This window comes from Petaurus breviceps, unplaced genomic scaffold (assembly GCF_028583685.1).
Source record: "Petaurus breviceps papuanus isolate PSGF00001 unplaced genomic scaffold, PetGlider_PUasm1.0 90977, whole genome shotgun sequence".
Taxonomy (NCBI): domain Eukaryota; kingdom Metazoa; phylum Chordata; class Mammalia; order Diprotodontia; family Petauridae; genus Petaurus; species Petaurus breviceps.
The window spans coordinates 43341637-43361589 of record NW_027187391.1 but is presented as its reverse complement, the minus strand read 5'-3'; the positions used below and the strand labels follow the sequence as shown (position 1 = coordinate 43361589).

Genomic DNA, 19953 nt, shown 5'->3' with positions numbered 1-19953 from the left:
AAAATATTCAATTTTGGAATACAATATGGATGGAGTTTCTTGAGGCAATAGATTTCATCACATCTAAATGTCTCAGAGGCACACTGAGAAGCAGAAGCAAAAATTTATTGTGGATAATCCATAAACATAATTGACTATTTCTCTTGCTACAGTCTTCAAAATGTACAAAAATGACACTAGTTTCACCAGGAGTTGTGCTGATTTTATTACATTAGATCATCTACATTCTCTGCCGGATCGTTGTGACCAATGTGAATGCATTAATAATAATACTAGCTGGAGCTAGAGACAGAATTGAAGCTAAAAGCCAAAGCCAAGTTAAGTAGCCAACAGAGGAACTAAACCCTAGACTTCTTAGCAAAACTTGTGATAATGCTGGCTTAAAAATGGTCTACGAACTTACTCAAGAAAAAATACTAATACCTAGTTAACGTTTCTAGGTACCCATTAAATGCAGAAGAGGAAGAGAATCTTGCTTACCCAATGTGACCGATAATGTTCGGCCAGCAACTTTTCGAATTCCTACTGCTCAGCAACCCACATCCCTGCTCAGGCCTACACATTGGTAGTCACAGCTACTCTTTTCAAGTTTTTCTAAGAGGAACTAACTACTCCCCTGCTTCAAAGTTACTGAATAAAAATGGCTATAAAACATTACTATATTAAACTCTTCAACTCTGTTTGGTATTGTTGTTGGAACCACTGCTATAAAACAGCAAATACAGCCAGACAACAAAAAAGTGTTTGGCACCAGCATTTAAGATATGGTAGAGTTACTTCTTTCCTAGCAGTGACCTGCCAAAACTAGAGACAGGCATACCCAATTTATCAACTGCCATTAACAGAGCTGCTAAAAACTGCTATCAATCAGGAGGTGCATTACAGGCAGCAATGAGTTCTATAGGTTTATGAACACATAAGCAATATGGCCACAGTGCATAAACTATTGGGATAGTTAACTTGAACCTTGCAGGAAATGCTACTTGTCCCCTGGGTTTTAGGAACTTTAGTTAGGGCATTAACAATGATTTAGGAGTTTGCAAATTTCTAGAAACGAAAAAGACATGCAGCAGAGTCTAAATGAAAAGTGAAAATACCAATTTGCTAAGTGTATAGCTCCTGATCTACTATTGGAAGCATCTGATACAAAGCATTTACAACATTTGCTTCATTAAGTGCCATCCCCTTGGCTCATCTCTGTCACTTCCAAAGACTGGAACAAGCCTACCAATGGCAGCTGTGACTTTAGTAGGTATGGTATTCCAAAAATGTCGTCCTCTCCCAAAAAAACTGTACTGAAGCCATCTCATCTACATCTTCTGAATGCAATGTTTTTGGAGAATCTGTTCTTTAGGGATATAAGAGATCTGTACAAAATTAAGAAAACTGGCCATAACCAAGCTTGGTAGGAAACTCAAATTCAGTATTTCAAAGGTAAATGAATTCTTGTCCAAAAATTTCAGACATAGTCTCTTTTCTTAAATAGGGGATCCTTAACCAAAGTTAGTTTCTTTTTTTCTGAGTTTTGACTAAAGTCGGACCACTTTTTAAATTTTTTTTGGAGGGGGAATGTGACTTGCCCAAGGTCACACGGCTAGTGTTAAGTATCTGAGGCCAGATTTGAACTCAGGTCCTCCTGACTCCAGGGCTGGTGCTCTACTCACTGTGCCACCTAGCCACCCCAACTTTGTTTTTTAACAGAAAATTGGCTTACATAAAATTAATAGTTTTAGTTTCCTCAAAAAGGGGGAGGAAAATGCAACAATTCTCCAAAATGGAAGCCCAATTTCACTTTTAAATCTTACCCTCATTGAAACAGGCCTGGTAAAAGTAGCTGTTGCATTCAATCTGAAATTTAATGTTTATATACCCAAAGAGCAAAATTATTCTTGGAAATCTTTATCTTGTGACCCTCTAAATACAGAGCTATAGTTTCCCAGAGAATGTTTCACCAGCCTTGTTTAGAAAATCACAGGAAGGTTTTAGTATTAGTGAAAAATAGTTATAGTTGAGATGTACAACTCATCTTAAAACCAAAAATGAAAATCACATAAGCACTGCATACCATGTCAAGGACATGTGACTTCTTTGGCACTTGAACTCTCGGTGTTTCTTCTATGACTGAAAGGTTCCCTGAGCCTCATACCGATTAGGACAGTCAACCAGATCTGAACCCAGGTCTGACTCCACATCTAGCACCTTTCTTGTCATTCCACTCTGCCTGTCTTTAATTTCACAATCAAATCATAAAAGCCAATCAATTCAACATGTGAATTTATTATAAGTCAGTTTGGTCATGATTACAGATTGATTTAGCATTGTCTTCACTGAAAACACGAAACTGAAATTCAAAATACAGCAATCTGCCTATGCAACAAACAAATGTTAAGTACAAGGTCTGATGGGAAAGAAAACATTTGAATTGGCTTTAGGAACAAAACCAAAGTCTGAAAAGGTCACTGCATACCTTATAAATTAAAAAAATTACAAAGTCTTGATGACTCAAGAGAATATTGAACTGTTAAATGGAGAGGGAAATGGATTTAGAAAGGCAAAGCTCTATACTAAGAGCTATTTTGTAAACTAATTTTTGCATGGTTTCTTATTAATCAAAGCAGTACCCAGAATAAGAGTTCAAGTCCTTCAAACCAAGCTAGTTTTATTAAGCTGCTACATTTAGCGCTGATAATTTATGTGGCAAAGCCAAAATTTTTAGGCAAGGGTATTAAGAGGTTTTAAAAATAACAAGTACCCATGGTTCCTGCTAGTTTTTTACTCCCTTCTCCAGTGTAAACATGGAATTGAATCACATTTTCTTATCAAGTCTTACAGAACTTACATAAAAATCCTGACACTCATGGACCCCAAAATATTTGCTTCTACTCATGACAATAAACTCACAATTTAGTCAGGTAAACCATCCTAACCTTTCCCTTTAAAAAAAACTTTGAAGCCAGAGATTTCAAACAATTAAGGCACTTGATAAAAGTTAGGCATACAAATGTGCAAGTAAAACAAACTTATCTGTACCAGCAAGTAACACAGAAAACAGTAAAACTTCATTTTAGAAACCTTTAATGTAATTCAATTAATTGGAGGCAAGGGTTTTCAGTTGTTCTACCACGCCCATCAAAAAAATAAATCGATGCAATGCCATCTGCTGCTGCAGGTATTGCTAGAAACAAGCCACCAAGGACCAAATGACAAGTATAAGAATGAACTAGAAAAAAAAAATAAAACCTATCTTAAGCCTCTTATTGGCTAAATCCAATTAAGTATCAATGGAGGAAAAAGACTGTAAGGAAAACCTTTATTAAAAACACTGATTTGTTCTGAGATTGGAAAAATTTGTAATTGATGAAAGATATTCCAAAGCGTATGTGTTCCCCTATATATACAGGGATTTAAAAAAATCATCTCCAGGGGAATCACCATGAAAGAATTCCAAGATCTATAAGAATCTGATCTAAACACCCCCCCTCCCCCAAATCTGGCATTTCCTGAAACTTTACCAGTCATATCCGCCATCTGAAAACTGATTGTCTTTTTTTAAAATAAGGAATGACCTTGTGAATGATTCTCAAACTAGTACTTGTTTCCTCCTTGCCTTATAAAGCAAATTAAAAATTTCTATGAAAACTTAATTGGAATGCTTAAAAGGTACAGCAGCTACAAAGAACTTTTAGAAAATAAATGTAAAGCAAGATATGCCTAATATTTTCCCTAAAATTATCCTGTACCTTTAAAAATAAAATCTCATAAAAATATTTTAGCAGATACACACAAAAATATTGAAGAATTTAACTTATGAATGCTTTCAACTTCCTATAACATTCTTTAGTTTCAAAATTAAGTAGCTGAGACTTTTAAATTATATAATAGTATGTTGCTGAGTTTCTACCAAATTTGAGTGCACATTACTGCTGATCAAAAAGTTAAGCCCATGTTACCTTTCTTAATGAAAAACTGACAAATAACACAAACATTTAAAGTTATAGTCTACCTTGTTTTTGTCTTGTCTTTAATTTAAGGCACTGTTCTTTGTTTTCCCAATGAAAAGGTGCTTTTAAAGAATGGACAATAACCTGCTACATATTTATGATTTGTACCCTTTGCATTATATCTGGAATGTAACTTCCTGTATGGCATCTTATTTCTAATGTAGAAAAAAAAAATACAGGTTTGTCAAGCACTAAATTCCACTTCAAGGATATACAGTAAGAGTATTGTTTTCCCACAAATTAACTCCACTTTTGGACCAATAGTCAAAAATCCACCAACTGATTATTTGGCACATTCTTCTCACAATTTAATCTATGAACTTACATCCTGAGTGAAAATGGGAATAATGCAGTTTTTAGGCTTTAAAATGACTAAATTTAAACTGCTGGCAGTTATAAAACTGTCAGCTCAAGACAGTGAGTCCACCAAATTAAAAAAGAAACACAACAAAAAAATTGTATTAGGCATGACATGGTAAGAGGAAAAAAAAATCCCACAGCAGCAGCCACTTAAAATTAAAGACAGCTAGCCACAAGGATTCATGCAGAATATTTTAAGTATTCCTGTTGAGTACAAGTGATTGAACTGCTTTTTCTTCAAGGAAGATGCTCCAAAATATCCTATATGCATCCTTTGGAGAATCAAAGATTTTGACACACTGTCTTCCATGTAGGACATCTCAAAAGGTAATATTTTGGTTTCAATAAACTACACAAATAAACTACTAGTCCATGTTATAATGTTGTGTCTTAAAGAGTATGGTAGTTTCGTTCTTTGGACTTGCAAAATTTAAAGAGAAAGAAAACTACAGCCTGCACACTCAACACGAGAACAATTCCTCCAATGAAACTTGCTGCATCAAAAGTAGATTTTCTCGGAGAAGGGGTGGGAATCACAGTAGTGTTTGGTGCATCTGTTAGGTAAGATAAAAAAGAAATAAATAGCTTTAACGGAAGGTTATAGAGATTTTGAGTCTTTCACACAGTTTTCTCTACAACATAGTATAACCTGTTTTTAACCATTACAGAATTTTGGCACTGGCAAGCAGTTCAGGTCAGCTAGTTCAACCTCCCTCCTAAAAGTAGGATACTTGTCTTACATTAGCATGATACTAAAATTAAAATCCATCTGAAAATTCTTTTTCCATCAGATTCTTTGTGAACATTTCACATCAGGTCAATTTTCAAGTAGCTAAAGTAAAACAATATGTACACTGAGGTGAGAAAATAAGTTCTAACATTCAACCTTTTTTGAAGATTCTACCCAGAGAGATTTTTCATGTTATCATTTTTTATATAAGAAAATAATAAGATTATTTTTAATGTTTATTATTAAGATTACTAAATTAAAATTTATTTATTTTAATATATTAATTTTAATTAAATCAATCTGTAAAAATTAAAAATTATTAAATTTTAAAATTAAGATTATTAATATTTAATAATCTCAGATTATTAAAATTGCATCTTAGATATAAGTGTGGACTTTCTGGCAGCTTCATGAGATTTTTTTATGCACCTAGGTTAGATCTTAATTGCTTCTTATGCATTCAAAAAGCATTTATTAAATAAACACACATGTCCATGCACTAGGTACCAAATGCTACTCTAAGGGCTTGGAAAAATTCAAGGACAGGAAATACTAGCAAATTACTATGGAGAAAATAATCATATCTACATTGATTTGGCTCAATAGTAAATTTTACTGGGTTATCAGATAAATGAATGAAAATGCATTTTTAGTTATTTCCACGAATTAGAATTTTGGGAAGAATCTACAGCTAATGTTAACTTAAGTACTCTTAAATTCTATTTATATCTAATATTATGTGATAATAAAATTTAGGTACTCATAGGTTTTATTCCTTTGCATTACCCAAAGACCTGTCACCCTTGGTCTGCCAAAAAAATGTGGTGACATATAGAGAGCAGTAATGAAAAGATACATATAAGTTTTTAAATTTGCAATCTGAGGTCCTTTTCAGAGATTTAGAACTTTTACATGGAAAAAAAGGTCATATATAAAAGAGATACCATTCCCAGTCACAATTAAAAACTGTGGCTCTTATACAAAAGATTCCTTTCTTTAAACTTTATCTTAAAAAAATTTTCTCAATTTTTAAACTATAGGAAAAAATAGTAATTGCTCTATTATGGCACCTAGATTTTAAATTGGTGGTATGAAACTTGAGGTCCTTCCAGTAAAGATGGAAAGTAACTTTTCATTCAGTTTTGGTGAAGACAGAAGTAGTTTAGTAAAGAAACTATGGGTCACAAAGAATTTGATTAAGATAGTTCTCAACTTCAAAACAACATTTAAGTTGACCAGCTGAAGAACCTGATTCTTTACCACTCTTTCACTTCACTAACATGTTTCTAAAAGTAGAGACCTTTTATTTGGAATCCTATAGTGATAAAGCCTTACCTAGTTAGGAATGTACAAATGTGCCCCTCAAATATTTTAAAGTTTCCCAGAGGGAATGTTACATAGTAACAAAAGGCTTTGTAGCAGCCTTAATGTGTTGCAGCTTGACTCATAAAGGAAAAAAGAAAATAATCATTTTTCCTTTTAATCTCAATGTCTCTCATCTCAGTAGAAAAGAAAAAAATGTATTCCTGATTCAGTTTTTAATAGTCAGAATGAGAGCAGAAATAAAAACTCATTGAAACTTTCAAACTTTCAAGTACTACAATTAGACATTAACTACAAAATTTTATTCAAGGGACTATCATGATACTATCATTCTGGGAAATATTCGATTTAATAATTCATTACTTGAACTGTCTAGCCTGACAATTCTAACTAAATATTAGAAAACAAGACAAAATTCTGTAGCAAATCCTATTACACTAAAACTTTAACAGTGCTCTCACTCTGATCTTAAAGGATGGAAGATGACTCTCAATTCACAATCATACCAGGATACATTTGGAAAAAGTCATTCATTCTATCTCATTCCTACAATTTAAACACTGAGTTAATTTACCTGATGTGACAACTGTGGTAACATCTGGGATGGTTGGGACTGTAGGTGAAGGTTTGGCTGAATCAAAGAAAAGGTAAAACATAAAATTAATTGCCCCCAAAAGATCACAAAACCATACAACCTTGGCTCAGATGCTAGTAATTGAAAAATATTTCTTGTATTCAGGTACTGAGATTTCAGTTGTTAAATTCTGGCCAGACAGCAATGATCAATATTTAAATTTCCTCTCCGTAAAGAGCTAAAGATAGCACTAGCATTCCAGCCTCCTCTATCAAATCTGCTTTCATTATGGTATGATAGCAATATTTGTTTTTGTTTGTATAGTCACATTTATCTTGTGTGTAACATCTAGAATTTTACATTATTAAGGTTCCAGGGCACAAAGATATGTCTTGTGAGTTTAGTAGCATGTGTTCAACTACCATTTGATGATAAAGTCAAGTTAACAAACATTTATTATGTGGTTACTCCATGCCAGGAACTATGCTAAGGGATACAAAGAAAGGCCAAAGACAGCAAACAACTATGTACAAACAAGATCTATCCAGGGTAAACTAGAGATAATTTCATATGGGAAGAAACATTAAGGTACATGGAAAAAGGCTTCTTGTGGATGGTAAGACTTCAGATTAGACTCAAAGGAAGCCAGAAAAGAGAGATGAGAAGGGAAAGAATTCCAGGCATGGGAGGAGGAGATAGCTAGTGAAAACACAATCAAGAGATGGAATTTCATGTGCTGGAATAGCAAGGCCAGTGTCACTGGATTGCAAAGTATATGAAGAGGAAAATAAAATGTAAGAAGACTGAACTATACGACAGGGTCAGATTGCTAAGGGCTTTATTACACAAAAAGAGGATTTTCTATTTGATTCTGGAAGAGATAGGGTGCCACTGGAGTATGCTGAATGGGAAGACGGAGAATGTTAAAACTGACTTTTTTTATAAGGATCAATTTGACACTTGAATTGAGGATGGATGGCAGTGGGGAGAGATGAGAGGCAGGGTAACCAACCAGAAGGCTATTCCAACAGTCTAGGCATGAGGTGATGAAGGCCTGCACAGGAGTGGTGGCAATATTAGAGGAAAGGAGGCATTTACAAGAAATGGTGTGAAAGACTCAACAGGCCTTGGTACCCAATTGGACATGGTATGACCGTGGATATGCTTACAAGAATAGGTGACTAGGAAGATGGTGGCGCCCTTAACTGTAAGAGAGAACTAAAGAAGAAGAGAGGGTTTGGGAAGAAAGATAATGAGTTCAGTTGTGAACATACTGAGTTTAAGATATCTGTGGGACATCCAGTTTGAGATGGTCAAAAGGCAGTTGGTGACATAAGATTGGAGGGTCAGGAGAGAGGTTAGGACTAGATAAATTGGACCTGAGAACCACCTAAAGAGAAATGATACCTAAATCCATTGGAGGTGATGAGATCACTAAGTGAAACAGTATTAGAGGGAGAAGAGAGTCCTAAGACAGAACCTTGAGAGTTTCCCATGGTTAGGAGGCATGAAACGGATGAAGATTCACCAAAGTAGTCTGAGAAAGACTAGATAGGGAAGAGAATAGGGAGAGAATGCTATCATGAAAATCCAGAGAGAAATTCAAGAAGTGCCTTTCAAGGAAAGGAGGAGAGACTGACCTACACTGTCAAAAGCTACACAGCAACATCAAGAAAGAGAATGTAGAAAAGGTCATTAGACTAGGCAATTAAAAGATCACTAGTAACTTTAGAGAGCAGTTTCAGTTGAACAACGTCAGAAGCCTTGTTCTCTAACAGAGAGTTAAGAGACTGGGAGAAAAGGAAGTAGAGGCAGCTAATCCAGATGGCCTTCTCAAGAAGTTTAGTCACAAAAAGTTAGACATATATAGGACAATAGTTAGTAGGAATAGACAGATCAATTAAGGGGTTTCTGAGGATCAGAGATACACGGACATGTTTGTAGGCATTAGAGAGGCAGTAAACAGACAAGGACAAACTGAAGTTACGTGAAAAGGTAGAGATTAAAATAGAAGAAACAATGCTTAACAAGATGGCACAGACTGGGATCACTTGCGCATGTAGAACAGGATTTGCCTTGACAAGGAGACTGGCCAACTCTTCATTTGAGACAGAAGTAACAAATAGGAGAGGATGGCATCTAAATGAAATGAGGAAGGGAGAAAAGAGGGCTTTAAATGGCCTCAATTTTCTTTTTTAGCAATATATGAAGCAAGGTTTTCAAATAAGAGGATAAGGGAGAGCCATGGGAAGTGTGAGGGATAAAAAAAGTATGAAAAGGAGATGTAGTAAATGTGATAATCAATTAGGGAGATGTAAAAAGACTGTCTTACCATGGTAAGGGTCGAGTTTAAGATTAGGTAATGTAAATTTGTATTGGACTCAGCATGGTTTTATGATTTTTCTTTCTATAGAACATGAATAGGAGTGAAGGCAGATGACCAGAGTAATCCAAGACCGAAGTTTGACAGGGCAAAAGCTAGCAATAACATGAAGGGGGCAAGAACCTGAGAGAAGACGAGGATAGTTTAGAGTTAAAATTAAGGGGTCAATATAGGGAAGGAGGAGTGATGGCTTTGGAAAGAAATGAAGAGTGGAAGAAGTGGAGTTTTATGAGGTGGCCCCCGGTAGGCTCTGGTAGGAAGGCCCAGAGCTACTGGGGACCACCGCAATATTTTTATCATATACTTAATAGCAAATGTTTCCTAACTACACTTTCCCCCAAATTAACTAATGCCCTCCATCTAATACAATAAATTCCTTCTTAGTATAATTGGCTCAAATGTTTCCTAAAGAGTCTAAGGTAGGGAAAAATAATAGATAGCACAGCCAGAAATTGACTGATGCCTAGGAGAAGGGTTCCCCTCTCAGGCATGTGGTAAAATTGAAACCTAGTCTCTATCTTTTAGTTATTAAACTGTAACAATGAAGTAATTTTATTCTGATTTCCTACCGTGTTTCCCCGATAATAAGACCTATCCCGAAAATAAGCCCCCTTACTGTGTAAGATTCCTCTAAAATAAGCCCTCCCCCGAAAATAAGCCCTATTGAGATTGCTACTGTAGTGAAGGTGATCCCCTGCGCTACGCGCTACACGCTACATTACGGTAACCTCTGTATGCACCACCACCCCTTCCCCCCCCCCGTGAAACGCACGCCGCGCTCCGAACTGCATCCAATCAGAGCTGCAGCAGTGAGCGTGTCATCCTGTTCTTCCCCAGTGATTTGCTTGCTGGTACATTTTTTTGTTCACATTTACCTGTTTATTAAAATTGCTGTCAATGTTCATTAAAATAAGCCCTCCCCTGAAAATAAGCCCTCTGATGTTTTTTGTCCAAAAAAATTTAATAATAATAAGACAGTGTCTTATTATCGGGGAAACATGGTAGTAATTAAGAAGATAGAAGACTGAAATATTGAAAGAAAATGACTAAATTTTTTCAAAAAATGTATCTTCACAGACATTTCAGTACTTCAAGGACCCAAGATCTTACTGTATGGTTTCTCTCTCCAATAATGTAAAGATCCTCTACAATTTCACAAAATGTCTTCAAGAGATTCTGACCAAACAATTTATGACCCTGTGACAAAGTAGAGATAAACCATTCCAAACTTAGCTGGAATATTATACATTATGTTGTAAGGACCATATATGATATTCACAAATACATTTTTTAAACCCATTTATTAAATGCATACTCTTTAACTATATATAATTAACTATACTACAGATGAAATACAAAGATTAAAATAAAAAGTAATAGTCCCTATTCCTTATGGAGCATATTATTTTGTGCCCAATACAAATTATTACTTCCACTCAAATCTATGATGCCTCACTATTGTGTGCTGATGCTAATGGATTTCTTAAAGGCTGTGCTTGCAGAGCACAATGGGTAGCAATTCCTTCACCTATTAAAAAAAGATTGGAGGAGTCTAGGTAAATTCACTGCAGCTTATCACCCGTTAATAAAATGTTGTCAGCTATAGTAATTCATGTATAATGTCTAAAGGGTTGCAATGTCCATTGAAGAAAAGATAATCCATACCACAATGAAATCATAGACATTTGCAAGTACTGAGGTATGACTGAGCAATCTTTTTTTTATATTATTTTAACCAAATCTATAACTGTTCAGATACTCAAATGCCAGAAAGCTACCCTAAGAAAGTTATGACAAAACCCTGAAACTCCATACTAGTGAATAGTTACTTATCTTAAATTACCTGTAGAATTAGTTGGCGTTGGACTGGTAGTAGGTCCTATTGAAAACAAAAGCAGACACATACATTAACAAAATTATACAAAAGTTATTTAAAATATAAAGATCTAAATGAGTAGATCCCTTAGTTTTAAGGGTTAAATCAAAGCTACCATAACTGAATAACTGAAAATAGTCATCCAAGGCTGTTCATTCCATAAGCATCTACTCTTTTGGTCTACTTGTGAAACTTGGCAAACTATTTCAGTGAGAAAGGAAGATTATGTTTGTCTGCCTTGCTAATTTAGTCTGGCTCTATAGGGGAAGTTCTGACATTTTATAGCAATTTTATAAACCTATTACACAACAATAAGATCACAGGTTGCACTAGTTTCAAAATGAGAATATAGGAGGTGCTACTAAGAAATTGGTAGTTGAAACTTTGCTATGCCACTTCACAATAAAACAAGAATACAAGTCATTTCCAGAGTGCTTTACGGCTACAAAGTGATTTATATAGTACATGAAATCCTTTGATCCTCACAATCACCTTGTAGGATATGCAGAGCAGATGTTTTTCTTGGTCCAGATTGATGAATTCACTAAAGTAAAGGTACACTTGATGCCAAAATTCCCTCCATCAATGCAGCTTAGCAATTCATATGCAATTTACACTCTTAAGAGTTGTATAAAACACTAAAAACTTTTAGTGAATATCAGAAGTAGGATTTGAATCCAACTCTTATTGACTCCAAAGCTAACCCTATTCCACTGCACTGCTCCACAATGTCTCTCAGGTAGTATAATTATCCATATCTTACAGAGGAGTAAACTGAGATTCTGAAGTCAAATGACTTGCCCAAGGGTAACACCAAAAGTTAAAATCATAATCTTGACAAAGGATTTAGCCCCAATTTAGATAGTATCAGAATAATCCGTTTGGTTTTTGAAAAACCTTGTCTTTGTTGGAGGTAATGGCCTTTACCCCACCAACCTGTCCCCAGTTGCTATTTCTCAACAGCAATGAACAAACTAAAACCAGTTTTAGTTACTATCAGTTACTTACCTAAACAGTTGTTTGAGCTGTTAACAAAAGTACAATTTGGAGTTGTTGCATTTTCAGAGCAGTATTGTCTATCTAATGAAAAAAACAGAAGTTGAAATAAATACTATGAAACCAAGATATAGCCTCTATGTTGTTATATCCACCAGAATAATTGCACAGAACAGATGCCTGGTGAAGTGATAATAGCCAAAGCAAAGAGAAAAAGGGACCAATATCTCCTACAAACTGAGCATCAGAAATACTAAGACCTATACCAGCACAGTAGCACCCCCCCCCCCCTATAATCCTTTTGGGTTGTCCTGGAGGAACAGCAGATAAATTTCTAGTCAAAGAAGCAGCCACATCACCCCCCAACCCTATTTTCAAAGAGACTATATCATTTAGTCATCAAAAATCACTACCCTCATCCCTATTCTATGCCATATAAGATCTTAAAAAATGTATTGCACGTCTATCTTAAAACTAACATAGTACATATAACAAGTGTAGTAATAAGAGAACATTACATTTCATTTAGTTAGCTAATATATAGCACTGACAGTAGCTTTTTTTTTAACTTTTAGAAATTAACTAAAAGTTAACAGAATCTTACTGCTTTTTCTCTCACATGTCAATTGGTTTAAAATTCCAATTCATAATTCAAAGTATGGAAGAAAAAAAGTGACTGTTCCTGCTTTCCTTATCTTACCCCTTAAAGAATCAGGAAGCTAAAGAGCCCTTTAGAAAAGATACTACCAGCTCTCAATCTACAGATATGCTAATCTTCCTTGAATAGTCTAGCTGTTTATCTATAAAGATAACTATATGGAAGCACTTCACACCTCTCTGGACATCAGCTTCCTAATCAATATGTTCTATGTTGTACAGAGACTCCACGACTTCCCATTTTAGTATTTTTATAATCCTAAAGGTCAAGAAGCGTTTCCTTAATTCTACCAAAATTTCTCTTGCTTAACAAAGCCTACAGACTATCTAAATGGAATAATCCATGAAATAGAAACAAGAAAAGTTGAAGTTGGGGCGGCTAGGTGGCGCAGTGAGTAAAGCGTTGGCCCCAGAGTCAGGAGGACCTGAGTTCGGTTTCAGCCCCAGACACTTAACACCCACACAAAAAAACTAGCCGTGTAACCTTGGGCAAGTTACTTAACCCCAACTGCCCTCCAAAAGGCAAAAAGAAAAAAAAAAGTTGAAGTTAATCCTTCAGACCTTAAACATGGTCTAAAGGATCTGATGCCTCTGCTATACAGTTAGGGCATGAATACATTATTTTAAGACCTCAAAATTTTAGAAATTACTGCCATGGAAGACGACTAAGGTTAGAGCAATAAAGGAACACAAAGTCTCAAAAGAAACAGAACACTAGAGCAAGAGGGTCTTAATCCCATGAACTTGCTTTTTAAAAAATGTGATAACTGAATTTCAACATGATTAGTTTCCTTTGTAATCTTATTTATTTTATGGGGTCCAGAGGCTTTACTAGTTGAAAGTCCACAATGCACACACACACACACACACACACACACACACACACACACACACAAATTTAAGAACACTCTCTAGAGTGATCTGTTTACACTGACTTCATTTTTTATTATCAGTAATATTCTTTCAGTGGGATATGTATTCTGTATATTTATTAGACAATATTGTCTATTTCACACAAGCTGACATTCTTACCATCACAAACTGTCCAAACGCACGTGCCATTATTGTTCTCAACACAGGAACTGCAGTTAGTGTGTACTTCACAGCTTTCTGAAATAAAATGTTTAGAGCAACAACTCAATTTGTATTCTTAATGTACACTCAGTTCTGCTTATCTTTCCAAACATTTGACAGGTAAAAGAAGTCATTTTACTTGGTGCTAAAAACTCTGCAATTACTGGAAGGGGAATCAAAAGATAAGTAATATGAAGTTAGGTAACAGCTTATTCTAACTATTTTTAATAAAAGTCAAACTGATTTGGTTAAATCATCTCTAAAAATATAAGATCCTTTTATAAAAAAGCATATTACTAGAAGTAGTATAAGTTTTATTTGTATTATTTTGGAATACTCAATATAAAGTCATCTTTTTTCCAAAAGGAACCATTTTCAAATAGATTCATAAAATCACAGGGTTATCAATGAGGCATCTCTAGGCACTTCATGACAGAAAATCAGGCTCGTGGTATTTGCTTTCTGTTTTATCCTATAGACTGAAGAAAGTCAAATAGAAACCAAGCCCACTAAACCAAACATATAAGTACCTCTCCCTGCACACACTTAGAAAACCATCTATTAACATTATCTATGATTTATTTTGTTAAATATTTCCAAATTACATTTTAATTTGACTCAATAGCACTTTGGTGTTTGATACCTCTGCTATACACTTAGGGCATGAATACATTATTTTAAGACCTCAAAATTTTGGAAATTGCTGCCATGGAAGACGACTAAGGTTAGAGCAGTAATTTTTAATTTTAATTTAGGTTCTACAGGGTTAGCCAAATAACCATCCCAAAAATGACTTTGGGTAAGTGTAAGGCTTTGGACTCATTCCATATTAATGACTCACCTGTTTCAGAGGCCTTTAAGATTAGAAAGCAGATAAGCCTATACCAGGGCCCTTTGATCAATAACTAGTTTGTCAAAGTCAAATACATGCCTAAGCAAATAAAAAAAATGATTAGAGCTAAATGTTTAAAGCCAGAACTGAAATCTAGATATTCCTAGAAAACGCAGTCTTGGGCAAATAATGATATCATGGTAGCATAACTGGTACTAGACTTAGAAGTCAAGAAGGCCTGGGTTCAAATTTCCTTTAGACATTTACTAATTCTATGACCCTAGGCAAGTCCTTTCTCTCTGGGCCTCCATTCCTGTTTTATAAAATGAGACAATTGAACTCAATGGCCTCTGAGCCCTACTCCAGCCCTAAATATGTGATCTTATTACCATAATTTTAACTTTCAATCAAGACATGTGATTTCAGTTGTGTATGGAACTCTCAACATGGGAATTTCTTCCACCTGACCAGAGGAGCAATCCATATGTAACTTAAAACAGTGCCATACCACTCAAATAGAAATAGATCCCTGTGCCTGGCATATAATTACTTAGAAAACTAAAAATTAACAGTATTTGTCAGAAGCAAGATTAGAACCCAGGAATTCCTTGACTGCAAGGTCAGCTGTCCACCCATTATACAACTCTGCCTTTAAAAAGAAAAAGAAAAAAAGTAAATATTACCACCTATCCTGTATCAGCTCAAAATAAGGGTTGTAAAGATAAAACACAGTTCACATGTTGGAATCACTGATATTTAGTGAATGCCAGGCTATAAGGTACAAGGGAATTTATTTAAGTTTCTCCCTTCCAAGAAGTTAATAAGATTTAGAGCAAATACATACCTTAAAAATCACTTATTCCTACTCTGTTATTTTACAGAAAAAGAAACTGAACCCAAAAACATGAGGTGGCTTGCCTAAGGTCTCAGGTAGGAAGTGGCATTCAACTAAGGTCCCTGTCGAGTCTTTTTTTAATCACACCCCAGTCCCACTCTACCTGACCCCACTTGGGGCTTTCTTGGCAAAGAGACCAGAGTAGTTTGCCATTTCCTTCTCCAGTTCATTTTAGAGATGAGGAAACTGAGGTAAACAAAATTAAATAACTTGCACTGGGTCACACAGCTATGAAGTGTATGAGGTCATATTTGTACTCAGGTCTTTGGGGCTGGTTTTCTATCTACTTCAATTTATTTTGAACAGAAATCTAACAGCACTGTGCATTTTATGGGAGATAGGAGCCAAGAAAAAATTTAAGTACTTCACCAAATTGCCCAGATCCAGCTATTTCAACTTCTATCAAAATAGGACAATTAATTTTGAACTATTTATTTTATAATAAATGTAGATATGAGTACTGTGCACTGTAGTTCTCATGTTTGTAATACAGAATTTTACTGAAATTTCTGAAATATGTCATCTGATGCTAAATCCAGTATCCTTTCAATTGTAATGTACCATTTCCCCAATAGTATTCTTTAAAGTTTTCAAACAAATGAAAATTAGTATTTCAATACTCAAAGAGGCTTTCATGAACATCTTTGGCTACAGTTTTCTTAGTTTTTTTTTTTTATTCTAAAAGCCATTCAGACTTTAAATTTAAGGAAAATTATTAACAATTCTGAGTATAAAAAAATCAAGTTTCTTAAGTCAGACTGGGAATTAATTCATCTGACAGCAAATTAAGAACTGTTCCACTATACATTACTTGTCCAGTTAACATCCTACCACGTAGCAACAGTACTTGGGGAAAAGCACTAGATTTGGAATCACAAGACTTAACATTCCAAAACTGCTACTTAATAGTTCTGTGACTTTAGGCAAAAGATTTCATCTCAGTTTCAGCTGCCTCACCTCTAAAATGAGGGAGCTGAACTGATTATCTCTAAGATTCTTTTTGATTCTGATATTCTGGGATTAGCTACTTTTATGTGGATTCGTGCCTTACCACATAGTTGCTTAGTTAAGAAGTGAAAAATATAGAGGAAATAACAGTTATGATCTTGGATACATCATTAATTCAGAATAAGCAAGGCCTTAGCTTCCCAAACCGAAACTTATACACGTAGGGGTGTCTAGAAATGGAAACTGAACTCAATCTGCAATATTCAAGTTAAATGCATTAGGTCACATCTTTAAGGGTAACGAACTTGGAGCTTCCAAACTTCTCTGAAAAAGTACTTTTAAAGGTTTAGCATTAATAATATAACAATTAAAAGCCACAATCTACACTAACACGGCCTCCCGGGAGAGGAGGTTACACTGGGCATTTCTCTTTCCTAGTTTCTGATTTTAATGATTTTAAGTGTTTTAGCACATGGACAGCGAGGAGGCCACGCGCACACACCCGCACACCACAACGTGTAGTTAGTATTCTGGTTAACACACTCCGTTAACCTTTCGTGCCCTTTTCTCTTGACCATTCAATCAGCATTTACTCAGCGCCTACTGTGCGCCTGGAACTGTGCTAAGAGCCCGGTATACAAAGATGACTTTACACCGTAACCTTAAAAATTACTTTTTTTCCGATTCCACCCCTCAGACAGCTCCAAAAATCTAACACAGGAGGGTCTCCTCACCTACACCAGGCACCAAATCAACAGTCAACTCGGCAAGCCCCCAGGCCAATGCCCCTCCAGGCTAGGGAGGCGTCTTTAGTCTCCGGGATTCGATCGCATTTCCCGGGGGCTGAGTCTCAACCAAGTCTACATCTATAGGTAGCGAGAAGCCACCTTTCACCCGGGACTTTCGAAGTCTTTCACGGGTGCTTCCCGGGGTCGGGATAAAGGATGTGGGGGAAGGGGAGTCGGGCACCCAAGCGAGGACACACACGCGCTGCCCCTGCGGGCCGGGGGGGAGCCACGTTGGCTCTCTGGGCCTCTGCAGAGTCAGGGCTTCTGTTTCCATCTGGATAAAGTTAGATTTTCTTTTTTGGAGGAGGGAGGTAGGAACGGGTCACGGCGCCCAATCCTCCCGCGTCCCGGACACATACACACACATAAATGTATTTCACAGGCTCGTCCCCGCCTCCCTCTAACGTCCTGGTCCCCGAAACCGAGCAGTCCGGACTTTCACTCCCCGGGATCATCCGCCATGTTGCCGGAAGAGTTAACCACCCTCCCCCCCTTGCCCCCCCCACCCCCGCCAACCACACACGCGCACGCGACCCAGCGCGCGAGGAGAAACCATCGCCGCCCCGCCCCAACCTGGTGCCGGAGTCAGGGTCGGGGTGGGCTTGGTCGTGGGCTTGGGAGGGGGCTTGGTCGTGGGCGTGGGAGTGGGCTCCGTCGTGGAGGTGGGAACGGGCTCCGTCGTGGGCACCGCCGAGGACTCAGGTAAGTTGGCCGCAGGCGCTGTGGTTTCAGCCGCACTCAGCACGCACAGTGCGGCCAGGCAGGCGACGGCGGCCCAGAAGAGCGGCCGGGAGGGCCCGCGCATCCCGTTCATGGCGCTGGTGCTCGGGCGACGTACTGCCGCTGCGGAAGAAGCTCCGTCCCCCTGCGGCGCCGCCTCGGAGACTCCACTTCCCTCTGGCTCACCCGGGCGTCACGTGAAGGGCCGTGGGGGACCTCGGCATGAGGGGGGCGGGGCACGAAGCGACCAACCAGGACCGGGTGGGGTGGGGCCGGGGAGAGGAAGCTGGGGCGGGGCTCGCGGTGGAGGTAGCTGGCGGGCGAGCGGGGGACGCGGGGAGTCAGTTCTTTCGGGGGCCCCTCTCGTCCTCTGTGTCTGCCCTGTGGGGGATACGTCTCCTCCCAGAATGGAGGAGCAGGTCCTGCACTCTGCTGCCCACCTGAGCTTGTGTCGCCCGCCCACGTGATCTCTGGGGCTCCTGCCTTTCGAGTCCGGACTCGCCCCTCTGCCGCTCGAGGCCCCGCCCCCTCCGAAGTTGAACCAACTTCGTCCCACTCGGGGCTGTTGTGGAGTTTGTAACTAACTGCACCCACCCCCTGCCACCCGCGGTCCTTAGAGAGCCGAGTGGAGCGAGCATCTTCTCCCAGGCCCTCGCCTCCCTTCTGAGTGCCCTTCCTCGGGCGGGAAAACTGAGTCACACAGCTGGGGGGAGGGGCTCGCTGCCCGGCCAGCTGGTCCGACCTTGTGAGTCAGGCTGAGCCCAAAATAGAAAGCGGGTGCTCTTCGTCCCCGCCCGTCCGCCGGCCTCCTTCACACTGCGCCCCTCCGGGCAAAGAGGCTACAGCTTCGGGTTTCAGACTTGGCTGGCAATGCACGCCCTCACCCTCCGTTATGCAGGATGCCCCAGAAGGTTAAAAATGCGCCTAGAATCTTGAAACGCCCTGGGTGCCGAGCTTCTCAAAGGAGGGTACTTTTTGCATCCCCAGCTCTTAGCTTAGTTACTGGCACATAATAAGCGCTTAATTTAAAAAAAAAAAATGCTATTTTTGGTTTTGGCTGACATTGAGGTGGTCATCCAAGGCTACATTTGAACTCAGATCTCTCCTGTCTCCAGTCCAGCGCTCTATCCACTATGCAGTCTAGCTGCCTTTCTCATTGAATGCTTCTAGACTTGACCGGAACCTAATCACAGCGCCCTCCACCAAAGCACCCCCCCCCCCTCCTCCCGGGGCTAAGTCTTGGTATCTTCGATCTGGAAGGGGAGACTAAAAGTGAGAGAGGAGCTGTTCAGTCCTACCAGTGTGACTTTGGAAAGTCACCCCACCCTTTCTCAGCTTCCATTTCCAGTATGAAATGTGAGCTGGTTTGGATCACAGGACCTCTCAAGTTCCTCCTTATTCTGCACCTCTAAACTTAAAGGAATTGGTCTGCCAGATTTGCATCCTGAGAAAGTGGCAGAACCGGGATTTTAAGAGCCAGTATAACCAAGATATTGCCTTGTTTGTTTTAAATTCAGTTTCCTTGTTGCTGACAGTTTGGGCTGCCATCTGACTCATATCCAGTATTTCTTGTTAGTATATTCAAGAATTATAGCTCCTACCATTTCAGAAATCTTATACTTAAGTTTCGAATTTTTATTATATGCTTTCATTTATCTACTTTTTAAAAAGATATAATCTAGCTTCTTAATTTTGTTGCTAGTGCTTTTAAAGAAACCATAGCCATGTTAACATACAACAAATGAATATTCATACAATTTAATGAATCCTCATATTTCTTTACTATATTTGAATAC

General features: G+C 38.0%; 2 protein-coding genes across 2 annotated transcripts in view; one reads left to right on the top strand and one right to left on the bottom strand.

Moving 5' to 3' along the window:
- LOC138153195 (uncharacterized) overlaps window positions 1-667 on the top strand; it is a 201182-nt gene extending 200515 nt beyond the window's left edge. The window contains exon 47 of the mRNA XM_069077336.1: window positions 441-667. Coding sequence (XP_068933437.1) covers window positions 441-569 — 129 coding nt within the window. The 3' untranslated portion in view covers window positions 570-667. The remainder of the gene's footprint in view (window positions 1-440) is intronic.
- A 1590-nt stretch (window positions 668-2257) lies between these two features.
- CD164 (CD164 molecule) lies at window positions 2258-18371 on the bottom strand. The gene is made up of 6 exons (XM_069077095.1): window positions 18011-18371; window positions 13933-14010; window positions 12256-12327; window positions 11215-11250; window positions 6989-7045; window positions 2258-4915 (listed from the first exon to the last, which is right to left on the bottom strand). The coding sequence occupies exons 1-6, from the start codon at window positions 18249-18251 to the stop codon at window positions 4752-4754; spliced, it is 648 nt and encodes a 215-aa protein (XP_068933196.1). The 5' UTR covers window positions 18252-18371; the 3' UTR covers window positions 2258-4751.
- Between the last annotated feature and the right edge of the window lie 1582 nt (window positions 18372-19953).

Bases quoted from the DNA above. Each gene is read 5' to 3' on its own strand.
- CD164 (XM_069077095.1), bottom strand. From the start codon at position 18,251: ATGAACGGGATGCGCGGGCCCTCCCGGCCGCTCTTCTGGGCCGCCGTC. The intron at 12,328-13,932 runs GTAAGAATGTCA...TTTTTTCATTAG, and splicing joins CGTTTGGACAGTTTGTGATG to ATAGACAATACTGCTCTGAA. The intron at 7,046-11,214 runs GTAATTTAAGAT...TCTTTGATTCAG, and splicing joins AACGCCAACTAATTCTACAG to CCAAACCTTCACCTACAGTC.